This window comes from Cydia strobilella, chromosome 1 (genome assembly GCF_947568885.1).
Source record: "Cydia strobilella chromosome 1, ilCydStro3.1, whole genome shotgun sequence".
Taxonomy (NCBI): domain Eukaryota; kingdom Metazoa; phylum Arthropoda; class Insecta; order Lepidoptera; family Tortricidae; genus Cydia; species Cydia strobilella.
Genome location: NC_086041.1, coordinates 1935191 through 1954244, shown reverse-complemented (window position 1 = coordinate 1954244; position 19054 = coordinate 1935191). Strand labels below are relative to the sequence as shown.

The following is a 19054-nucleotide window of genomic DNA, read 5'->3' as shown; positions in this document are numbered from 1 at the left end:
CAGGGACCGGCCCGCTATCCCTTATCGGGGTTTTATAAGGGTATTTCATAAGGCTTAACTCACCATACCCTTTGCCAGGCGAAACCCTTTGTTTTGCTTTTAAAAACCCTTATATAAAACTACCACATTTGAGTAATCGGTAGCCCAAATACCCTTACAAAACCCTTATCATCCGCTCACCAACACCTTGCATATTGCTTATAAGGGTTAGCCTTATAAAGGGCTTCCCTTTTAGCATATAAGCGTGCTAATTTAAGTCATCTACCTTGTTCATAAAGCACACATTACTTCGAATCCGAGCGATCGTCGGCGGCGACGGCGGCGTTCTTTGACTAGGCACGTATTTTCTTTCCTTTTCATACACTACCGTAGATATATACTAATCCTGTCTCGTTCACGCAAAGGGAAACCTTTATAAAAAGCGCTTAAGGATAAGGGTAACCCTTATTAAGAGCTAGCCTTATTTTTGGTTAGCTTTTCGGTAAGGGTTAGTCAAAGGTAAGGGTATGAATGGGCTTGCAGTTCAAAAGGGAAAGTCTTACAATGTGTTAGCCGTGTTCAAGTGTCGCCCATTGAAAGGGTTTTATCGCGGAAAGGGTTGTCCGGTCCCTGACCCCAGCTAGAGTAAGAATAGCGCCTGGAGAAAGTCTTATAGCAATCATTCAATTTGAGCATAATATGCACACAAATATTAGGCAACTCATTAATTATCTCAATTCCACCATGATTCCACCCCGCTTTTCACCCTCTTAAGGGATGATTTTCGGGATAAAAACTATCCTATGTCCTTCCCCGGGACTCAAACTATCTCTATGCCAAATTTCCACTAAATCGGTTCAGCGGTTTAAGCGTGAAGAGGTAACACACAGACAGACAGACAGACAGACAGACAGACAGACTTTCGCATTTATAATATTAGTATGGAGTATGGATTGGTCAACCACAAACTTACCCAACTTAGCAGGTATGCCGCCAACAACCCTACTGAAGGACGCATTGCTGACTCCGCACACCGGGGCCTCTGGTAACGACCCGGCTTCAAGCTGTGGCTCTAGCTCCTTAGGCTCCGGACCTGGAGTAGGCTCTGTCGCCTGGGTGGGCGCCGGAGTAGGCTCGGTGTGGGGAAGAGTGGGGGGTAGACCAGTGGGGATGCCAGGGCGAGGGCAGCAGACCTGCGGAAAAAAAATGTCATAGACCATCATTCCTATTTAGGGTTCAATAAAATATCTGATCACGGTCGATTTAATGATAATTATTTCTATAAATTGAGTATTCTCAGAAAAAAAATAGAATTGCATACGCACTCCTAGTTCTAGACTAGGTACGAGTTTTAATATATAAAAGACGGATATTAATAACATCAAAACTTGTTAGTACGTAGTATCCATATGTCTCCCACGACTTTTATGGACAATTTCGAGATGATACGCGGGCGTCTCTTCCCCCGGGCTGGGGAAGCCCATTGAGGAGGGGGGTGGTATGTGGGACTCGCTTCTCCCAAGGCTCCCTCTGCTAGACAGAGGGAGAGGAGGAGAATACCCACTAACATCCCCTGCGGCGTTTCCGTCACCTGCCGTTGACGGGAGGCGCCATGTGATCGCTAGCATTCTAACCACGACGCCTCCCTATACCTTTTTTTTTGTGACAGAGTGGTAAAATGCGTTACGCATTCCCCCGGCCTGGGGAGCCATTGGGGGATATGTGGGACTCCCTCCTGCAGCCATCCTCTCCTAAAGAGAGGAGGAGAGGAGGTATACCCACTAAAAGTCACTCCGGCGTCACCCGTCTTACCGTGTTGAAGGAGCCATCGGATGCCTGAGATTCTACCGTGACTCCTTCCGGCGGCCCTGGCTTATCTTGCGCCAGAGTACCCACACCGATGGACAGGAGAGTCAGGGACCCATACCTACCTCAAGATATGTGCCATCACTTAATTACACTTTCTAGATAAAATAATCGGTACTTATTACTAATGATTTAAGATTGCTGTTCATTAAGCCTTACCTAAGTGGACGCGGCTTTCGTTTTAATTTGACATTAGCGATTTTACCTTGGGATTATTTCCTTGGAAGCCACAGTGTGCTTGTCGCAACAGCCGCAACGCGTTAGGGTTGCTCCTCGACTCCTGAATCAGTTTCAGGTAGGGTTGGCAATCGGTGACCGAGATACAGCTGCCCACCTCATTTTCTACGGTAGTACAGGTTTCCTCTGCAAGTAAAATAAAGTGTTTAGCTATTGCCTGCTAACAGTAAGTAATAGCTACTTTTCATCTATCATGTAATTGTAAAGTTGTTTTTAATACTATGTACGGCGACTATGTATGTATGGTGTGTGTGTATGACCAGTGAAACCTGTCGAAACGTCGGTAAATAAAGGTAACAAAATAAATTCGCGATAGACCCGATTATAAATGTAATTTAATATCTGTTCAAAGCGCGAAGGTTTTAAATGTTATATGTATGTTTGTTTATGTTCTCACTACGTTCTCACTGATGAGGTAAAAAGTTATTTACATCTTGGACTTTTTTAAGTACTACGATTCTAAGTAGAAATTACTTGAAGAGAATCTTTCGCGAGTTTGGGACTCAAAATAAAGTGTGTTTTATAATTGTTATGGATCGCTTAAGTTTATAAAAGTAACGTAATCTATTTAATTTAAGTTAAACCCAAGCTTTGACCCATGCATGCACGTATTATACCTTCGGGTTAAGGATGATTCACGTTAGACCGGGCCGTGTCCGGGTCAGAGCTTCCGACGCTTCGTTTTCTATGGATAGCATCACGTGATCACCTGTCATGTCATAGAAAAGTAAGCGCCGGAAGCTCCGGCTCGGACACGGCCCGGTCTAACGTGAGTCATCCTTTAAGGTTAAACAGCCATCGCATATTAGTTAATGCTTAACCGCCACTTTATCCAAAGTAATAATATTATAGGTAGTTAAGGTACTTAATAATTTTAGATGCTTTACGTCAAGTGAAGTATCTAAACATAAATTAAAAATTGAAAATCTATATAGCCAGAGCGGGAATACGAAATACTACATTACAGGGGGTCTAGTCAAGATGACGATCTCTGATAGAAAACGCCAATTGATACGTAAATAATGCATCAAAATACACAGACATTTCGTAGCATCTGTCGTCCCGATTTTTAGGGTTCCGTACCCAAAGGGTAAAAACGGGACCCTATTACTAAGACTCCGCTGTCCGTCTGTCTGTCTGTAACCAGGCTGTATCTCATGAACCGTGATAGCTAGACAGTTGACATTTTCACAGATGATATATTTCTGTTGCCGCTATAACAACAAATACTAAAAACAGAATAATATAAATATTTAAATGGGGCTCCCATACAACAAACGTGATTTTTTTGCTGTTTTTTTCCGTATTGGTACGGAACCCTTCGTGCGCGAGTCCGACTCGCACTTGGCCGGTTTTTTTTATTTTCGTTTGGCTTTTGTCGATGATAATCATTTTGGCAAGGCTCCCTGGTGGCTACGTTCAGTTTTAATAACTGCAAATGATTAAACAGTCAAATCGTAGGACCTAAAACGAAGTAATTTGGCTCAAGTCACACTTGTTCACCTTGTTTGGCAGGTTTTTATTCGACGACATTTAAATATTTTAAGCGTTATCATATCATGGACTCAAATTGATGACAATGCCGTCCAAAATGTTACGATTAAGTCGCTATAAAACTCGTGTAAGATTAGACTTTTTAGATGTAGGTGCTCATTTTGATTGTTGTATTGAAGTTTTTCGAATGGTTAGGAGTATAATTGGGGCATTTTCTATGAAAAGGGACCTTATTGTCGATGGCACTTACGCCGCACAGCGTCGCGCGGCATTGTATTTATATCGGAGCATCGTTAATAATGGCGTAAGCGCCATCGACAATAAGGTCCCTTTTTATAGAAAATATAACTATTGAGAATAATGTTTTTTCGAAGGTTGTCTGAATGTTTAGAAGCGTATCAAATCTGATTAAACATATTGTATTTGTTCGATGTTAAATTATAAGTTATAAACTTAATATCATATCGCGTTTGGAATAAAACAGAAACACGTGAAGAGCGTCTGCACTCTGTTTCTGCTTTTTAAAGGATGACTCACGTTAGACCGGGCCGTGTCCGGGCCGGAGCTTCCGGCGCTTACTTTTCTATGACATGACAGGTGATCACGTGGTGCTTTCCATAGAAAACGAAGCGCCGGAAGCTCCGGCCCGGACACGGCCCGGTCTAACGTGAGTCATCCTCCCGTCTTAATCCCGGGGGTCAAATTTTCTGACCAAATAACGATTTTAAAGGCCTAGCCCAAGTGACATGATCGTTATAGAGAACACCATTCGAATATTAAACAATGGGAAATAGTCACATGACTCATAGCATTTGTCATAATTTTTCTTTTTCGGTTGGCGTTTGTCATGGTGGCTAGCCCCCTTGTTCGATATGGAGCAAGGGGCCAGCCATCACGACTGACCAGTCTGTCAACGACACTTATTATGTTTACAACATGGAGACTGTATAAAGGAGCCAAATCTCTATGTATGAAAAGTGTCCATCAAAAAACAGTAATTAGGCGGCGCCACCATACACCGAAATACTACCAAAAACAACCTACGTAATTTGGTCGGGTTGTTTGTTGCCTTATATGGTTCATGTTATACTCATGTCCCAGAGCCTAACTAGCGCCACCGGAGAGATTAGGAACTATTATTTAAAGCTTAACGCGGTCACTTTTACAACAATTCTGCCATAAGAGATTGCGATCCTTTCTATAGGTACCATCCATAGTTTACAAGTTATTGAGTAACGTAGCAACCTTGACCACGGCTCGTGAGGTCGCTCGGTCGTCAATGTCAACTCGCATCGACATACATCCTACTTTAATTGAACTTGTCGTGCATATTGTACTACCTACGAGGTAAGATAAGGACGTGAGACATATACATATTATGTAGTTCTATTTTAAATTTTCCCAAACTTTTAACTGTGTTTTTTATTCTAAAGTAAGTGGCTTACAAAGTTACAATAGGTAATTGCTGTTGTTAATTATAGTTCTCAGATTGACAATAAACTGAACATTTAGATAACTCGTAATACATATAAGAGAACAATCACTGATAATAATATTTACACATTAAACTTGTGTGTTTATCCGAACTGTAATGTTTTCTCTCCTGTGCCCAATAGTGGGCATGTAGGTAATGATTTTATCATACTTATCCAAATATAATATTAGCCTTTATAACCCTCAACTTTTGGGTATGTCCACAGGAAATACCTTGACATATGGTTTCAAGTTTGACCCATATTTAGGCGTCCGTTCAATTTTATTAAAGTAGGACGTAGGTACCTATATGTAATATAATATTGCACGTATAATTAGTTATATGAATTCAAGAAAAGATGCGTCGTAAAAATCGTCGAAGAAATGTTTCTAAATAATGAAATCATGACATAATAGCCACTCAATTTGATAAAGAGAACCAAAGATGATGATTATGAAAGCTGGATTACAGTTTTCCAATGGTACCATATGATCAAGAGGATTAAAATACTGCATAAATAAGAGTCATGCTGCTAAACAGGGTGTTAAATCTAAATGTGTCTGTAGCTAAGGAAAACGAGGGAAGTATAACAGATAGCGAAATTTGATCTAAGAAACTTAACCTACTTGTTAGCTATAGTTTGTCAAAGGACTGTCTTATTTCAAACATAGACAGAGAGAATCATATTATCTTTATCTTACACTAGTACTAGCACCCTAAAGAAAAGGATGAGTATAGTTTTTTTTTTGTTCTTATTTACTGCCAATTTGGTTTGACCAACTATATCTCTATAGATATATCTGATTTCCGTAACTGACTCATTTTGATTTAACACTCCTAGAAAATGCAATAACCCAGTGTTAGTTTCCCATTTAATAAAAAAAACATTACGGAAAATGCCGCTCGGTCCAAAGTTGAAATTGTTTCTTGAGTCCGCTGACACTGGAGTCAATGGCGGCAATGTCGTTGTTACTGACGCTGTAGTAGATTCAGTAGTCGAAGATTCTTCAGTAACTTTAGGAGTTTGCTCTGTAGCTTTAGTAAATCCAGGAGTTTTATCCTTCTGAGAATCAGGGAATGCTACAGCGTCACTAGGTCCATCTTCATTTGGTACTGTGTTCCCAGGTATAACAATGAGAGTATTTTCATTTTGTTTTGCTTCTTTTGATGCTGAATTATCGCTGTTTGGATTATCTTGAAAGCTGCTTCTATCAGGAAAGCCAACTAGGTTGGGTTCATTTTGAAAACTATTTTGGCTTGGCTGGTCTTGGAATCCATTTTGACTTGGTGGATTTTGAAAACTATTTTCATTGGTATTAGGGAATTCTTTCTTTGGTGGTGCTGTAGGAAATCCAATTTGACTGGAATCAGCGAAACCATTCTGGCTTGGCGGATTTTGGAATTCATTTTGGTTTGGTGGATTTTGAAAGCCATTTGCATTGGTATTAGGGAATTCGTTCTTTGGTGGTGCTGTAGGAAATCCAACCTGACTGGAATCAGGGAAACCATTCTGGCTTGGCGGATTTTGGAATTCATTTTGGCTTGGTGGATTTTGAAAGCCGTTTTCATTGGTATTAGGGAATTCATTCTTTGGTGGTGCTGTAGGAAATCCAGCTTGACTGGAATCAGGGAAACTATTCTGGCTTGGTGGATTTTGGAATTCATTTTGACTTGGGCGATTTTCAAACCCGTTTTCATTGGTATTAAGGAATTCGTTCTTTGGTGGTGTAGTAGGAAATCCAACCTGACTGGAATCAGGGAAACCATTCTGGCTTGGCGGATTTTGGAATTCATTTTGACTTGACGGATTCTGGAAGACATTATTACCATTGGTATTTGTATATTCACTTTGTGGAGGTGGAGTATTGAGCCCAATTGGGCGGGGTGTGTTTTGGAATTCATTCTGACTTTGCGGATATTGGAAATTGTTTGGATTTCCTGGATTCTGGAAACCATATTGGTTGGCCCCATTTTGATTATAGAACTGATTCTGGTTAGGTATCCCAAATTGATTAGGTCTACTGTATTCGTAATTTGGCCTGCCGTAATCGTAATTTGGTCGGCTGTAGTCAGATATGGGTCTGCCGTATTCGTCTGTGTAGCCATACGGATTGTTGTTGTGGTTCTGGGGCTGGATGTGTAGAATAGTTTGGATACTGTGCCTTATTCTGGAAGGGTCTAAGAGGCTCTGACTGAACCCTCGGTCGTCTCGCGATGGGAAGAATCCTAGATATAAGAATTCGGTACTTTAGATATGATTAAGAGGTTTCTTTTTTACAAAATAATGAAATTCGCTTCAAAGGTAAATGAACAGAGAACAACGAAAAAATATTAAATAGATAACCAAGGATATTATTGATTTTTATTAAAAAAAACAGGTTAAAAATGAGAATAATCTTGAAATATTAATCAACTGAATACTTAAGAAATACAGAATAATTAATATTGTGTCTAAGGTGTCTAATTTTGAAACAAATGAAGAATATCACAGCTTGGGTTAATGGCATAACCTCGTAGGGCCCAATGTGCATTACAATGAACACTCTCTTTCAATCTAATTTGAACCTTACACTAACTGAATTAAGTAGCATTTCTTTTGTTTCATTGTTTTCTAAAACAAACGAAATTCACCCTAATCTTCTATACAACAAGGTTCAAATTAAAAATAGGGAAACTTTGTATGGTGGGCCTTACGAGGATAAAGAAGACGAAGAAGATAGTGAAAATGGATCATTAATGACCAACAAACTCTTCTATTTTCATTAGGGAGGTCTTTATTTGCCGAAGTTATGTTTTTCTGCGGGGGTGCCCCGCTTAATGTAAAATCTACCACTAAAAAAAATTTAATTTTTTTTTGAATTTTTAACTATATTTTAGGCGTCGCAACCGCACTGAAATTTTTACCCTCCATATAAGATGAATTTTTGTACAAAAAAATATTGGAATATCTACTTTATCACCTTTTGTCATCTATCAAGGTCAGTTTAGGTTCATGTTATAAGTTTTGAGTATCTACCTACAGTCAAGGGCATAAATATATATACTTTCCAAAGTTTCAAAAATATGTGTACGCTCGTACACCTTAGACAATAAAGTCGTGTTCACATATTTTTGAGCCATCCGGATCCATATTTTTGCCTTCGACTGTACCTCGTTTTTCTTATGGCGTTGGTGGTGTTTGTATGTTTTTTTGCGGTAAGAAAACAACTAAAAATATCACCTTAGACAATAAAGTCGTGTTCACATATTTTTGAGCCATTTGTCCGTATCGATATTTTTGCCTTCGACTGTACCTAGTTTTTATTATGGCGTTGGTGGTGTTTGTATGTTTTTTTGCGGTAAGAAAACAACTAAAAATATCACCTTAGACAATAAAGTCGTGTTCACATATTTTTGAGCCATTTGTCCGGATCGATATTTTTACTTTCGACTGTACCTCGTTTTTTATGGCGTTGCTGGTGTTTCTATGTTTTTTCGCGGTAACAAAACAACTAAAAATATCACCTTAGACAATAAAGTCGTGTTCACATATTTTTGAGCCATTTGTCCGGATCGATATTTTTGCCTTCGACTGTACCTAGTTTTTATTATGGCGTTGGTGGTATTTGTATGCTTTTTGCGGTTACAAAGCAACTAATAATATCTGGTTTCTAGGCAGGCAATATTTAGCGAAATCTCGGTAACATTTATTTGACTAAAAGAACAAACAGCACATCGCATGGGTTTTTTGATGGTATTTTTTGCGCTGGTTCGAGTACCTACTACCGGATCATAATTGCACAGACGTTCGCGTAGATACCGGTATTTTCCTCAAATGCTTGTATACACACTATGACTGATGTTTGAACTAGTCTGACATAAAATAGTAGATTGTGTCACAAGGGAGCAAAACGACGTATTTACGGCGAGGGCGTACATTGAATCCTAAACGAAGCGAAGGATTCTATAATAGAATCCCTAGTAGCGAGGGATTCTAAAGTAGAATCCTTAGCGTAGTGAGGGATTTAAGTGTTTTACGCCCAAGATGGAAATAATTTTGCTACCATGTGACACATATTGCTTTTCACATCACCTATGAGGTAATCATAATGTTTAATAGTTATTTGTTATACAAGGGTGCAAAGTTGTATTTTACCCGCGAGTGTGGAATTGAAACACGAGAAGTAAAATACATTTGCACCCGTGTGTAACACAAAACTTTTCACCTCACTATAGCGAGGAAAGTGCAACATCCACAGGCGTTAGATCATCTTCATCACTGAAATCACTCATTTTTTTACGATATTGTAACAAAAAACTCTGGAAATTCTGTATTTTTACGTGAGAAGTTTTTAAGTAAAAATTGTGTTGACAATGTTGACATTTCTGACGTATGAAATGTCAATGATGCGTTTTGAAATTGCATCGACTCAACTTGTGCGTTTAGAATTATATTTAACATCGTTATTAAAAAACAAACGTTTCTTATGGAACTTTAAGGTTTATGACATAAAATCATTAAATAAAGCTAAATTTGGTATTTTTTATTATATAGATTCTCAAACCATTTGTTTAATGATAATTAATATCAAACGAATCATTATTATGAGCGTTTTGTTATCTGTCAAGCTACTCAAACACGCTCCATCCAAGGTCAAATTACTTTCCCCACTAGTGGATAAAATGCGTTTTTCCCCGCTTGTTTTAAAGGATAAAAGACAACTTTCCGAGCTAGTGAGGGGAAAAAATATTATTTAAGCTAAAAAAATAATACGCAAAAAAATGTAAAAATCGTGTCCTAGAACAGAAAAGTGTTGCTTTGATCCCTCCTAGCAGGGAAGAAAAGTGCCACTGATCCCTCCTAGCAGGGAAGAAAAAGCCCTTTTTTCGAATTGGTGATGTGAAAATAATATTACCTGCCTATCAATAGCTAGAGATCTTAGATCCCGTTTTCTAAGGGGACCTTGCATTTTTGAGACAAAGCAAACCGCTTGGAACAGGTGTTCCTGGGGGTGATCTGAGCTGATTTAGCCCGGTTGCCACGAGGTTCCCCCCAGCAGGTGGGCAGGGGAGGGGGGGGAAAAGTGCCTCCGGCGCGCCCCACTCTAAGCTTTATATCTGCATACATCTAGCAAATATATCAAGTTTGGTGTCTTTTTCGTATAATTCGAGGATGACGAATTCATTTCTGTGACTAAATTTTCACTCACCCATACAAAAAATACGAGAAATTCAAAATTCAAAAATTTTCTTTACACTTTTTTTTTCGAAAATCCTCTACAAAATTAAAACTATGGCGATTTGCTCTAGAAAAAAAATACCTGTGAATAGCCCAGTTATCCTTCTATATAAAATAGTAAACTTGTCAAACATTTTTCTTTTATAACTCTGTTAAAAAAATGTTTTGTGTCGCGCGGCGTACCCGTGTTGTAAGAGCGGTATGCAGCTTTTAGGATTTTTAAGTATGTTTAGATGATTTCTGATAAGTTGTTATTCTTCTGGTTGTAGATTACATTAATAAATTACTTCTGGATGTGATATATAGTTGGTCAAGCAAATCATGTCAGCAGAAAAAGGCGCGAAATTCAAATTTTATATGGGACGATATCCCTTCGCGCCTACATTTTATAAATTTGCCAGTAGTTTTTATAAATGTGATAAAATTAACATAGTTAGATGTTTGACAAAAATGCGGGTTAAAATTAGATATCTATTGTTCGCAATTGTCACTATATGCACATAGGTCCGTACATTTTAGTTTTTTTAACGCAGTTGCACCTCCTTGCTCATTTGTTTTGCAGCGGCAACGAATAATCTCCAAACAAGTAGCAGCCGCCGCAGGTCGGCTTGTCCATATGGGCTCCCAATAACCATTTTGTTTGGACCAGCCCCAGTCAGCAGGGCATGGTAGCTGTTGCTGAGAGAATATAATCTGTCCCCAAACCTCCTCCCCAAACTCCTCCTTGGTAAACTGCACGGAGAATATGTTTACGTAGGGCATCTTCTGTTGGAGGCAGATTCTCTAACTCACGGTTTCTTAAACTTTTTGCTGTCACGGACCATTTTCACAATTTAAACAATTCCACGGACCCCGGTTAAAATATATTTTAGAAAAATAATAAAAACCCTTATTTATATTTTAAAATTTACTTTTATTATAAGTTTCATTACACTTAGGTCTCGTCAAGTTTATTACAACATTTCCTAATAAGTATGTTTACAGTAGATATTTGACTTACTGCGGACCCCTGATAAACATGCTACGAACCCCTAAGGGGTCCGTGGACCCCACATTAAAAAACCCTGCTCTAACTGGAGATTTCTTATTGTATAAAGTACTCTTCGGCACTCATTTACACTCGTACCTCGTACTTGTACTGTACCTGATCTGAAATCAGTAACAAAATGCATAGTGTTAAAATACTGTCTAGGAATAAATTCACACCTCGTAATTCAAATCTGTCCAGACTTAAAAATGTAAGACTCTTACTTGTGATACAAGACCATAACAAATTTTTCCAATGTTGGCAAAATTTGGCAACGCCTGCTCAGTATTGCCTTGTTTGTCGTATTTAAATCCCTCTGTAACAGCAGAATATGCCCTCCAAGCTTGAAATACGCTTTTTTTCACCTTTCTACACAAAAAAGAAACAGTGTCGCAACCTGAAAAGGCGTGGAAGAATGCCAAGACTACTGTATTTTCTGGTCCTGTGAAATAAATTATATATCTATGCGTTACAAATAAAATCATATATTTAAAGAAAGTTTGCAGCACGTAACCAATTGCCCAGATGACCTGTCTCGTACTGCGGTGACATATTTATTTTATTTACAATTAATGGAGGAACTACAAAATTTACCTAATGAAGATGCAATAGCATGGCACGAGAGGAACTGGCCATTCTTTCCTGTGCCAATATGTACCCATAACTCCTGGAGCTCCGGCAATTGTGATATACATGCAACTGCGAGAACAACAACATCAGTATCCACTGTGCGTAGCATAATTTTTGTGTGACCTGTGGCTACAGCATCAGCCACATAATGGACCATCATGTGCGTGTCTGCTTCCTGTACGAGGGCAACTGGTCACGTGCTGCAAACTTTCTTTAAATATATGATTTTATTTGTAACGCATAGATATATAATTTATTTTACAGGACCAGAAAGGACAGAAGTCTTGCCATTCTTCCACGCCTTTTCAGGTTGCGACACTATTTCTTTTTTGTGTGGAAAGGGGACAAAAAGCATATTTCAAGCTTGGAGCGCATATCCTGCTGTAACGAAGGGATTTAAATTTGGCAAACAAGGCAATATAAAGCAGGCGTTGCCAATATTGGAAAAATTTCTTATTGTCTTATATGACAAGTAACTCAAGTAAGTCTTACAATATTAAGTCTGAACAAATTTGAATTACGCGAGGTGTCAACCCTAGACTTATTTTAACACTATGCATTTTGTTACTGATTTCTGATCAGGTACAAGTACGAGTGTAAATGAGTGCCGAAGAAATCTCCAGTTAGAGAATCTGCCTCCAACGGAAGATGCGCTAAGTAAACATTATTCTCCGTGCAGTATACCAAGGAGGCTATGTTTGGGGACATATTATAGCCCCTCAGCAACAGGTTATTGGGAGCCCATATGGACAAGCCTACCTGCGGCGGCTGTTGCTTGTTTAGAGCTTATTCGTTGCCGCTGCAAAACAAAATGCACAGGGAGGTGCAACTGCGTTAAAAAAAACTAAAATGCACTGACATATTTATGTGCATGTAGTGGCAATTGCGAACAATATATATCTTATTTCAACCCGCATTTTTTGTCAAACATCTAACTATGTTAATTTTATCACATCCATACTAATATTTTAAATGCGAAAGTGTGTCTTTCTGTCTGTCTGTTACCTCTTCACGCTTAAACCGCTGAACCGATTTACTTGAAATTCGGTGTAGAGATAGTTTGAGTCTCGGGGAAGGACATAGGATAGTTTTTATCTCAGAACTCACCCCTTAAGGGGGTGAAAAGGGGGGTGGAGGTTTATATGGGGAATCAATAAAAAGGAGATTGGATAAAAGTCGCGGGCAAGAACTAGTATTATATATGCGAAAGTGTGTCTGTCTGTCTGTCTGTCTATCTGTTACCTCTTCAGGCTTAAACCGCTGGACCGATTTAGTTGAAATTTGATATAGTTTGAGTCCCGGGGTGGTTTTTATATCAGAAATTATCCTTTAACGGGGTGAAAAGGGAGGTGGATGTTTGTATGGGAAATCGATAAAAAGCATATTGGATAAAAAATAAGCTACCCAAATTACAAACTCCACGCAGACGAAGTCGCGGGCAAAAGCTAGTTAATAGTAAAGTTTTCCCAGTCTTTATTTATATATTTGTATATATATCACGTCCAGAAGTAATTTATTAATGTAATCTACGAACAGAAGAATAACAACTCATCAGAAATCATCTAAACATACTTAAAAATCCTAAAAGCTGCATACCGCTCTTACAACGCGGGTACGCCGCGCGACACAAAACATTTTTTTAACAGAGTTATAAAAGAAAAATGTTTGACAAGTTTACTATTTTATATAGAAGGATAACTGGGCTATTCACAGGTATTTTTTTTCTAGAGAAAATCGCCATAGTTTTAATTTTGTAGAGGATTTTCGAAAAAAAAAGTGTATAGAAAATTTTTGAATTTTGAATTTCTCGTATTTTTTGTATGGGTGAGTGAAAATTTAGTCACAGAAATGAATTCTTCATCCTCGAATTATACGAAAAAGACACCAAACTTGATATATTTGCTAGATGTATGCAGATATAAAGCTTAGAGTGAGGCGCGCCGGAGCCACTTTTTCCCCCCCTCCCCTGCCCACCTGCTGGGGGGGACCTCGTGGCAACCGGGCTAAATCAGCTCAGATCACCCCCAGAAACAACTGTTCCAAACGGTTTGCTTTGTCTCAAAAATGCAAGGTGGTGGACCTAAGATCTGCCACTAGTGTGCCAATGTCATCTTTAATGTCAAATTTCTATGAAAATATGAAGTTTTATAATGTCACTACCTAACTTTGGTCTGTTGAAGTTGGAAATGAAATGAAATATATTTATTAATAACAATTGTTACATGTCGAGGTAGGTACAGTACAATATTGAGTGTACAATTGTGTATAACTATTAATGATTACAATTATTTTGTCGGCTAATAAATAGCTAACAAATAAAATTAATCTAATTACTATTATTCGCATTATAATTATGTCAATTCTGTTCTTGTTTATTCAAAATATCTTAATATGTCACAATATGTATAATTTTTGATAATCAATCGCCGATCAGTTTACAATAAAAATAAAAATAAAACAATTGGAAAAAGTTGGTGCAAAAAGTTAGTCCGTAGGTTATTCGGATACATTATAACATACAGTATATACTAGGTACGTTTGTAGGCGACACGCCGTCTAAGTTAATAAAAATTCCTTCCCCTCATTAAGAAAATATAACTTTTTCCACTTGATAAAAAGTGGATTCTACGAAAAGTCAGACGCTGGGAATCGAAGCCGCACACCGGTAATTTGCGTTTTTCTGCCGCTTTGTCTTGGCGCGCTTTTTGCGTGCTCCCTCGGGCTTAATGCTTTCACGATGGATGCAGCAGTCTTGATCGTTGGTTTGTCAACTTTGTCATACGTTTATATACATGTATACATCTAATTTTAACGATGAGTTTAATCTTATATGCTGTTTGTTTTAATTATTACTTCGCTACTTAAAAATAACAAAAATATGTTAATTAGGCGGTTCCCTGAGCCAGAAGGCGAAAAATCTCCTTACATGATCATGTTTTTCTAAGAGACGTTGATATTCGTAGACGTGGAAAAAATATATGTCGTTCTTGACTATATTATCTTTAATAACATAGCTTTCGATACACGAATTATGACACTTCGCTCGATACAATTAATTCCCAAAGTAACCTCTAACTCGGACTTTTAATCAAACTTTACTCGGTTGTTTATTATGTGATACTATAAACAAAAAAAGAAGAAAAAACAATCTTAACTTAAATAGTAATTTCATAGCTTTCGAATTTCAATATTGTAAGGTATCGTTTTTAAAATAAACAAATATCGACAAAATTCGATGAAAATTGACAGTTGGCGCGCATGATCTTTCCCGTTCTTTCTTACGAAATGTGACAGTGACAGCGGCAAACCGACGGAACAGCCTTAATCGATTACCTAAATTATGATATAAGTCACTTCTAATGGAGACGAATCTTATGTCAAGTTATTCAGCAGCAGGACTATAGAAAAAGGTACCTATACAAACATCCAAATATACCTAAATACATACATTACAAACACTTAATAAAATTATCCCAAGAAGAAAAACTCATTAGCTTTGAAATATTTTATTTAACATTAATCAAATATAGAATCATCTTTGTAGATGCTTTGTAGCATATTAACAAAATAATGTTGCCTAACCACTCGTTTTCTTTATGTAATAAGGCTCTATTTTATCTATAGATAGTCTCTGCTGTATTATTATGAAGCTGCAAAGATAGACGAAACACATAATCCTAATTTATCTATCCAGCCACAACTTCTAAGGAATCCATGGTTTGAGGACTCGTCCATGGGTCGACGCGAACTAGTTTTAGCATTTAGACTACGTTCCGGACACATCCCATTAAATAAATTTGCGTATCTAATGAAAAAGGTGCCGTCGCCAAACTGTGACGAATGTGACATTTTGGAGGATGCATACCATGTCATCATGGAGTGTGTCCGAAACGAAAGTGAGAGAAAGGATATGAACGTATTAACCTTATTTGAAGTTGGGGGTTGCAACCAAATTTTGGGGCATCCACTATCTGAGGATGCAAAATGTTTATACAAACTTGTTGCGCTTGGACTAAATAGAAGATAGTCACATTTTTGTATACGCACAGAGCGACATCGTCACAAAAGTGACAAAGCTCTTTAAACAAGGATTTAAAAAAAAAGGCTCTATTTTATCTATAGATAGTCTCTACTGTATTATCATGAAGCTGCAAAGATAGACGAAACACATAATCCTAATTTATCTTGCTCACCGTTTTTATACATAAAAATGCAATAATCCATCCCGTCGTGGATCAAAACCAGTCCCTGCTGCGACAAAAAACAAAAACCCGCCACTATGTTGTCTGTGGTCGGAAAAACCGTGGAAAACGCGGAAAAACTGCGCTCTCATTGTGCGCCGCAAAAACTGGCCGTCTTGGGAAATCTAGTAATGTAAACTGGTTTTAGAATGTGACATATAATACATAGAATGCTATGTGTATTTATGTTATATAACGGCGTATTTAACTCTCGTAAACTTATCTTCTTCTTCTTTTCGTATCGAGGTTCCTTTTCATACGATCGATGCCCAGTAGGCAGCGGTATTGACAGCCCTGGCTGTCGCGTCTCTCAGATCCAGCTCCGAGCAGTGATGTGGGTATGGATGGTATAGAAAGGATGCCAATCTCTTATGGCAGAATTGTTGCAAAAGTGACCGCTTTCAGCTTTAAATAATAGTTCCTAATCTCTCCGGTGGCGCTAGTTAGGCTCTGGGACATGAGTATAACATGAACCATATAAGGCAACAAATAACCCGACCAAATTACGTAGGTTGTTTTTGGTAGTATTTCGGTGTATGGTGGCGCCGCCTAATTACTGTTTTTTAATGGACACTTTTCATACATAGAGATTTGGCTCCTTTATATAGTCTCCATGGATGTGGGCATGCGGGGCACACCAGTAGATGTGCCATTGTTTGCGTTGCTGTGCCGCAGGTACATTGAGTTGAGGGGCTACGGAGCAGTCCCCATCTGGCCATGTTTTGCTTTTCGTAAACTTATGTAAGGTACTTACACCAGCTACAGGATATCCTAAATTACCACCGTAAAACGAAGATAATACTCTGGCAAGCCAACTTTGTCAGAAAAAAAGCGCAACATTCAAAATTTGTATGGGATACGGATCCTTCGCGCCTACATTTTTCAAATTTGCCGCATCACACAGCACCCAGGGATTTTGGTTATTTCGAAGATACAAGATGCGTCAACAGTATGTATTAATTCATGATTTGAATCCTTACGAAAAAGGTAAATACCTACCTACTGAAGGTTTCAGTCATTTCCTTATATAGTCGCTTTCTGAGACAGCCTGTAGGATGTATGTAGAGTCAAAATGCCCTTTTCAGGCGCTTAAATGTTTAGTACTCTAATACCTATATTATTTTTTAATAATTTATATAAGTAAATGACTACATATATCTTTTTTTTTTCTTACATATATCGATTCTGAACATATTGAAAGCCATAATCTTAATTAACTACGCTTTTCCTTCTTCTAAGATTTTATACTAGTTAGATATACTACTAAGGATGTATATTCTATACAGTACTTAAAGGGTACTATGCGTTGGCTTCGGATCTGCGCACGTCTCCCAAACCCCAAACTGTCTGGAACAGCCTTGTACCGTACAGGAAAGACATACAACTCATACAATTCCAACATTAAAACTGAAAATAACACAACACAAAAAAAACATCAAGTGAAGAGAAGAGAAGAGTTTTTGAAGTCCCTGCAATTTTGAAAGAAAACCCTACTTTCCGTATATGCTGCCGCGATGAAGCCTTTTTAGGCACGTCATACAGCACCGTATTTAAGTATATTTTTGCATAAACCACCCATTAACAGTCCGTAAGTATAAAAAGACCCTTAAGAATGCAAAAAACATAACATAACTGTGACATAATTAAGTCGAGCACGAGCTAAGTACTATTAAGTTCCTTGAAAGGGTATGAGATCAGATAATATCATAGATACATTCCAAAAAGCGCGTATTTGCTTATAGGTACTCATTTATCTTGGTTTCTTAGTCTTACATAGATACCTAAGTAGCAAAAAGTAGGTAAAGACATGTTGAAATTTGACGAGTATAAATAACCTATAGTCTGTGTTTGATAAGGATCCTGCTGACCATCATTTTTCTTTCATATTTTTTATTTTATGAAAACAACTTTTTCTGCTCTACACGGCACGACCGAGGTCTGTACCCACAATCTTAGACCACTACGCAAATACAAAATTTTAAATTACCGTCAGAAAAACCTTACATAATTTTGATTCGAAATGTTCATTCAGTTACCTGCTTACCTAGAAAAGTTATTCGCATAAAATACATTTCTGTTTTTAATAATATCTGTAAATCCCGTAATGCAGTGCGAGTTTTCGAACCGGATATGTATGATGGAAACTGGATTTTTCTTTTGGCACCGGCATGCCATACACAACCACCTTTTTACAGCCGAAATGCAATATAAAATGAAACATGCACATAATTAAATCCCCCTTAAATGCATATTCTCTTACAAAAACTACTTCTTAAGCCGCAACATGTGTAATCTACATATTATGGAGATTCGCGCCAATTTTTACACAACCTCAGCATAATATCATAATAAACCTACTTATATTATACATAGTTTAAGAAAATGTGCGCTATATTCTTGATGTACGGCCTCGGAAGCACTTCCTGTTTTCTTTTTAAAAATACTGGCTGTATGCAGGAAACACATGCGAGATGCTATGGAATAAAAATAAATGTAAGGTGTTTTTTAGAGTCGACAACGATCGCCCAGAGTAATTGAAGTTAAAAAAGTAAAAATAATGCAAATATGTATGATGGTATAAAACAGTTTTTCTTGCATTGTAATGACAAGAACCGCAATGTTATACCACAGGTTATACCTACTTATGTCGTTGATTTATATCTTCGACGGCCATGTGCAAGCATGCTGGAGATATCTTCATCGAAATAACGAGCTAGAGGTAAAAAAACTAGCAGACTAAAAATAAAAGCACATAATAATATAAACATCCAGACGTGCCGGAAAAACACTACAAAAGTAGTAAACCCCATCGAAATATATCATTTTGGTAGCGAAATAAATATGTCGACGATGGCTAGCGCTTATTATAAATAATTAATGATTCCACC

General features: G+C 37.9%; 1 protein-coding gene across 3 annotated transcripts in view; it reads right to left on the bottom strand.

Annotated features, from left to right (window-relative positions):
* LOC134747835 (venom protease-like) overlaps positions 1–19054 on the bottom strand; it is a 45878-nt gene that overhangs the window by 9175 nt on the left and 17649 nt on the right. The window contains exons 2-5 of one of the 3 annotated variants that reach the window (XM_063682591.1): positions 7017–7276; positions 5942–6839; positions 2051–2208; positions 953–1172 (exon numbers count right to left, since the gene is read on the bottom strand). In XM_063682591.1, coding sequence (XP_063538661.1) covers positions 953–1172; positions 2051–2208; positions 5942–6839; positions 7017–7276 — 1536 coding nt within the window. Of the gene's footprint in view, positions 1–952; positions 1173–2050; positions 2209–5941; positions 7277–19054 lie in introns of all 3 variants that reach the window. The other 2 variants (XM_063682521.1, XM_063682645.1) reach the window with 2 other exon arrangements.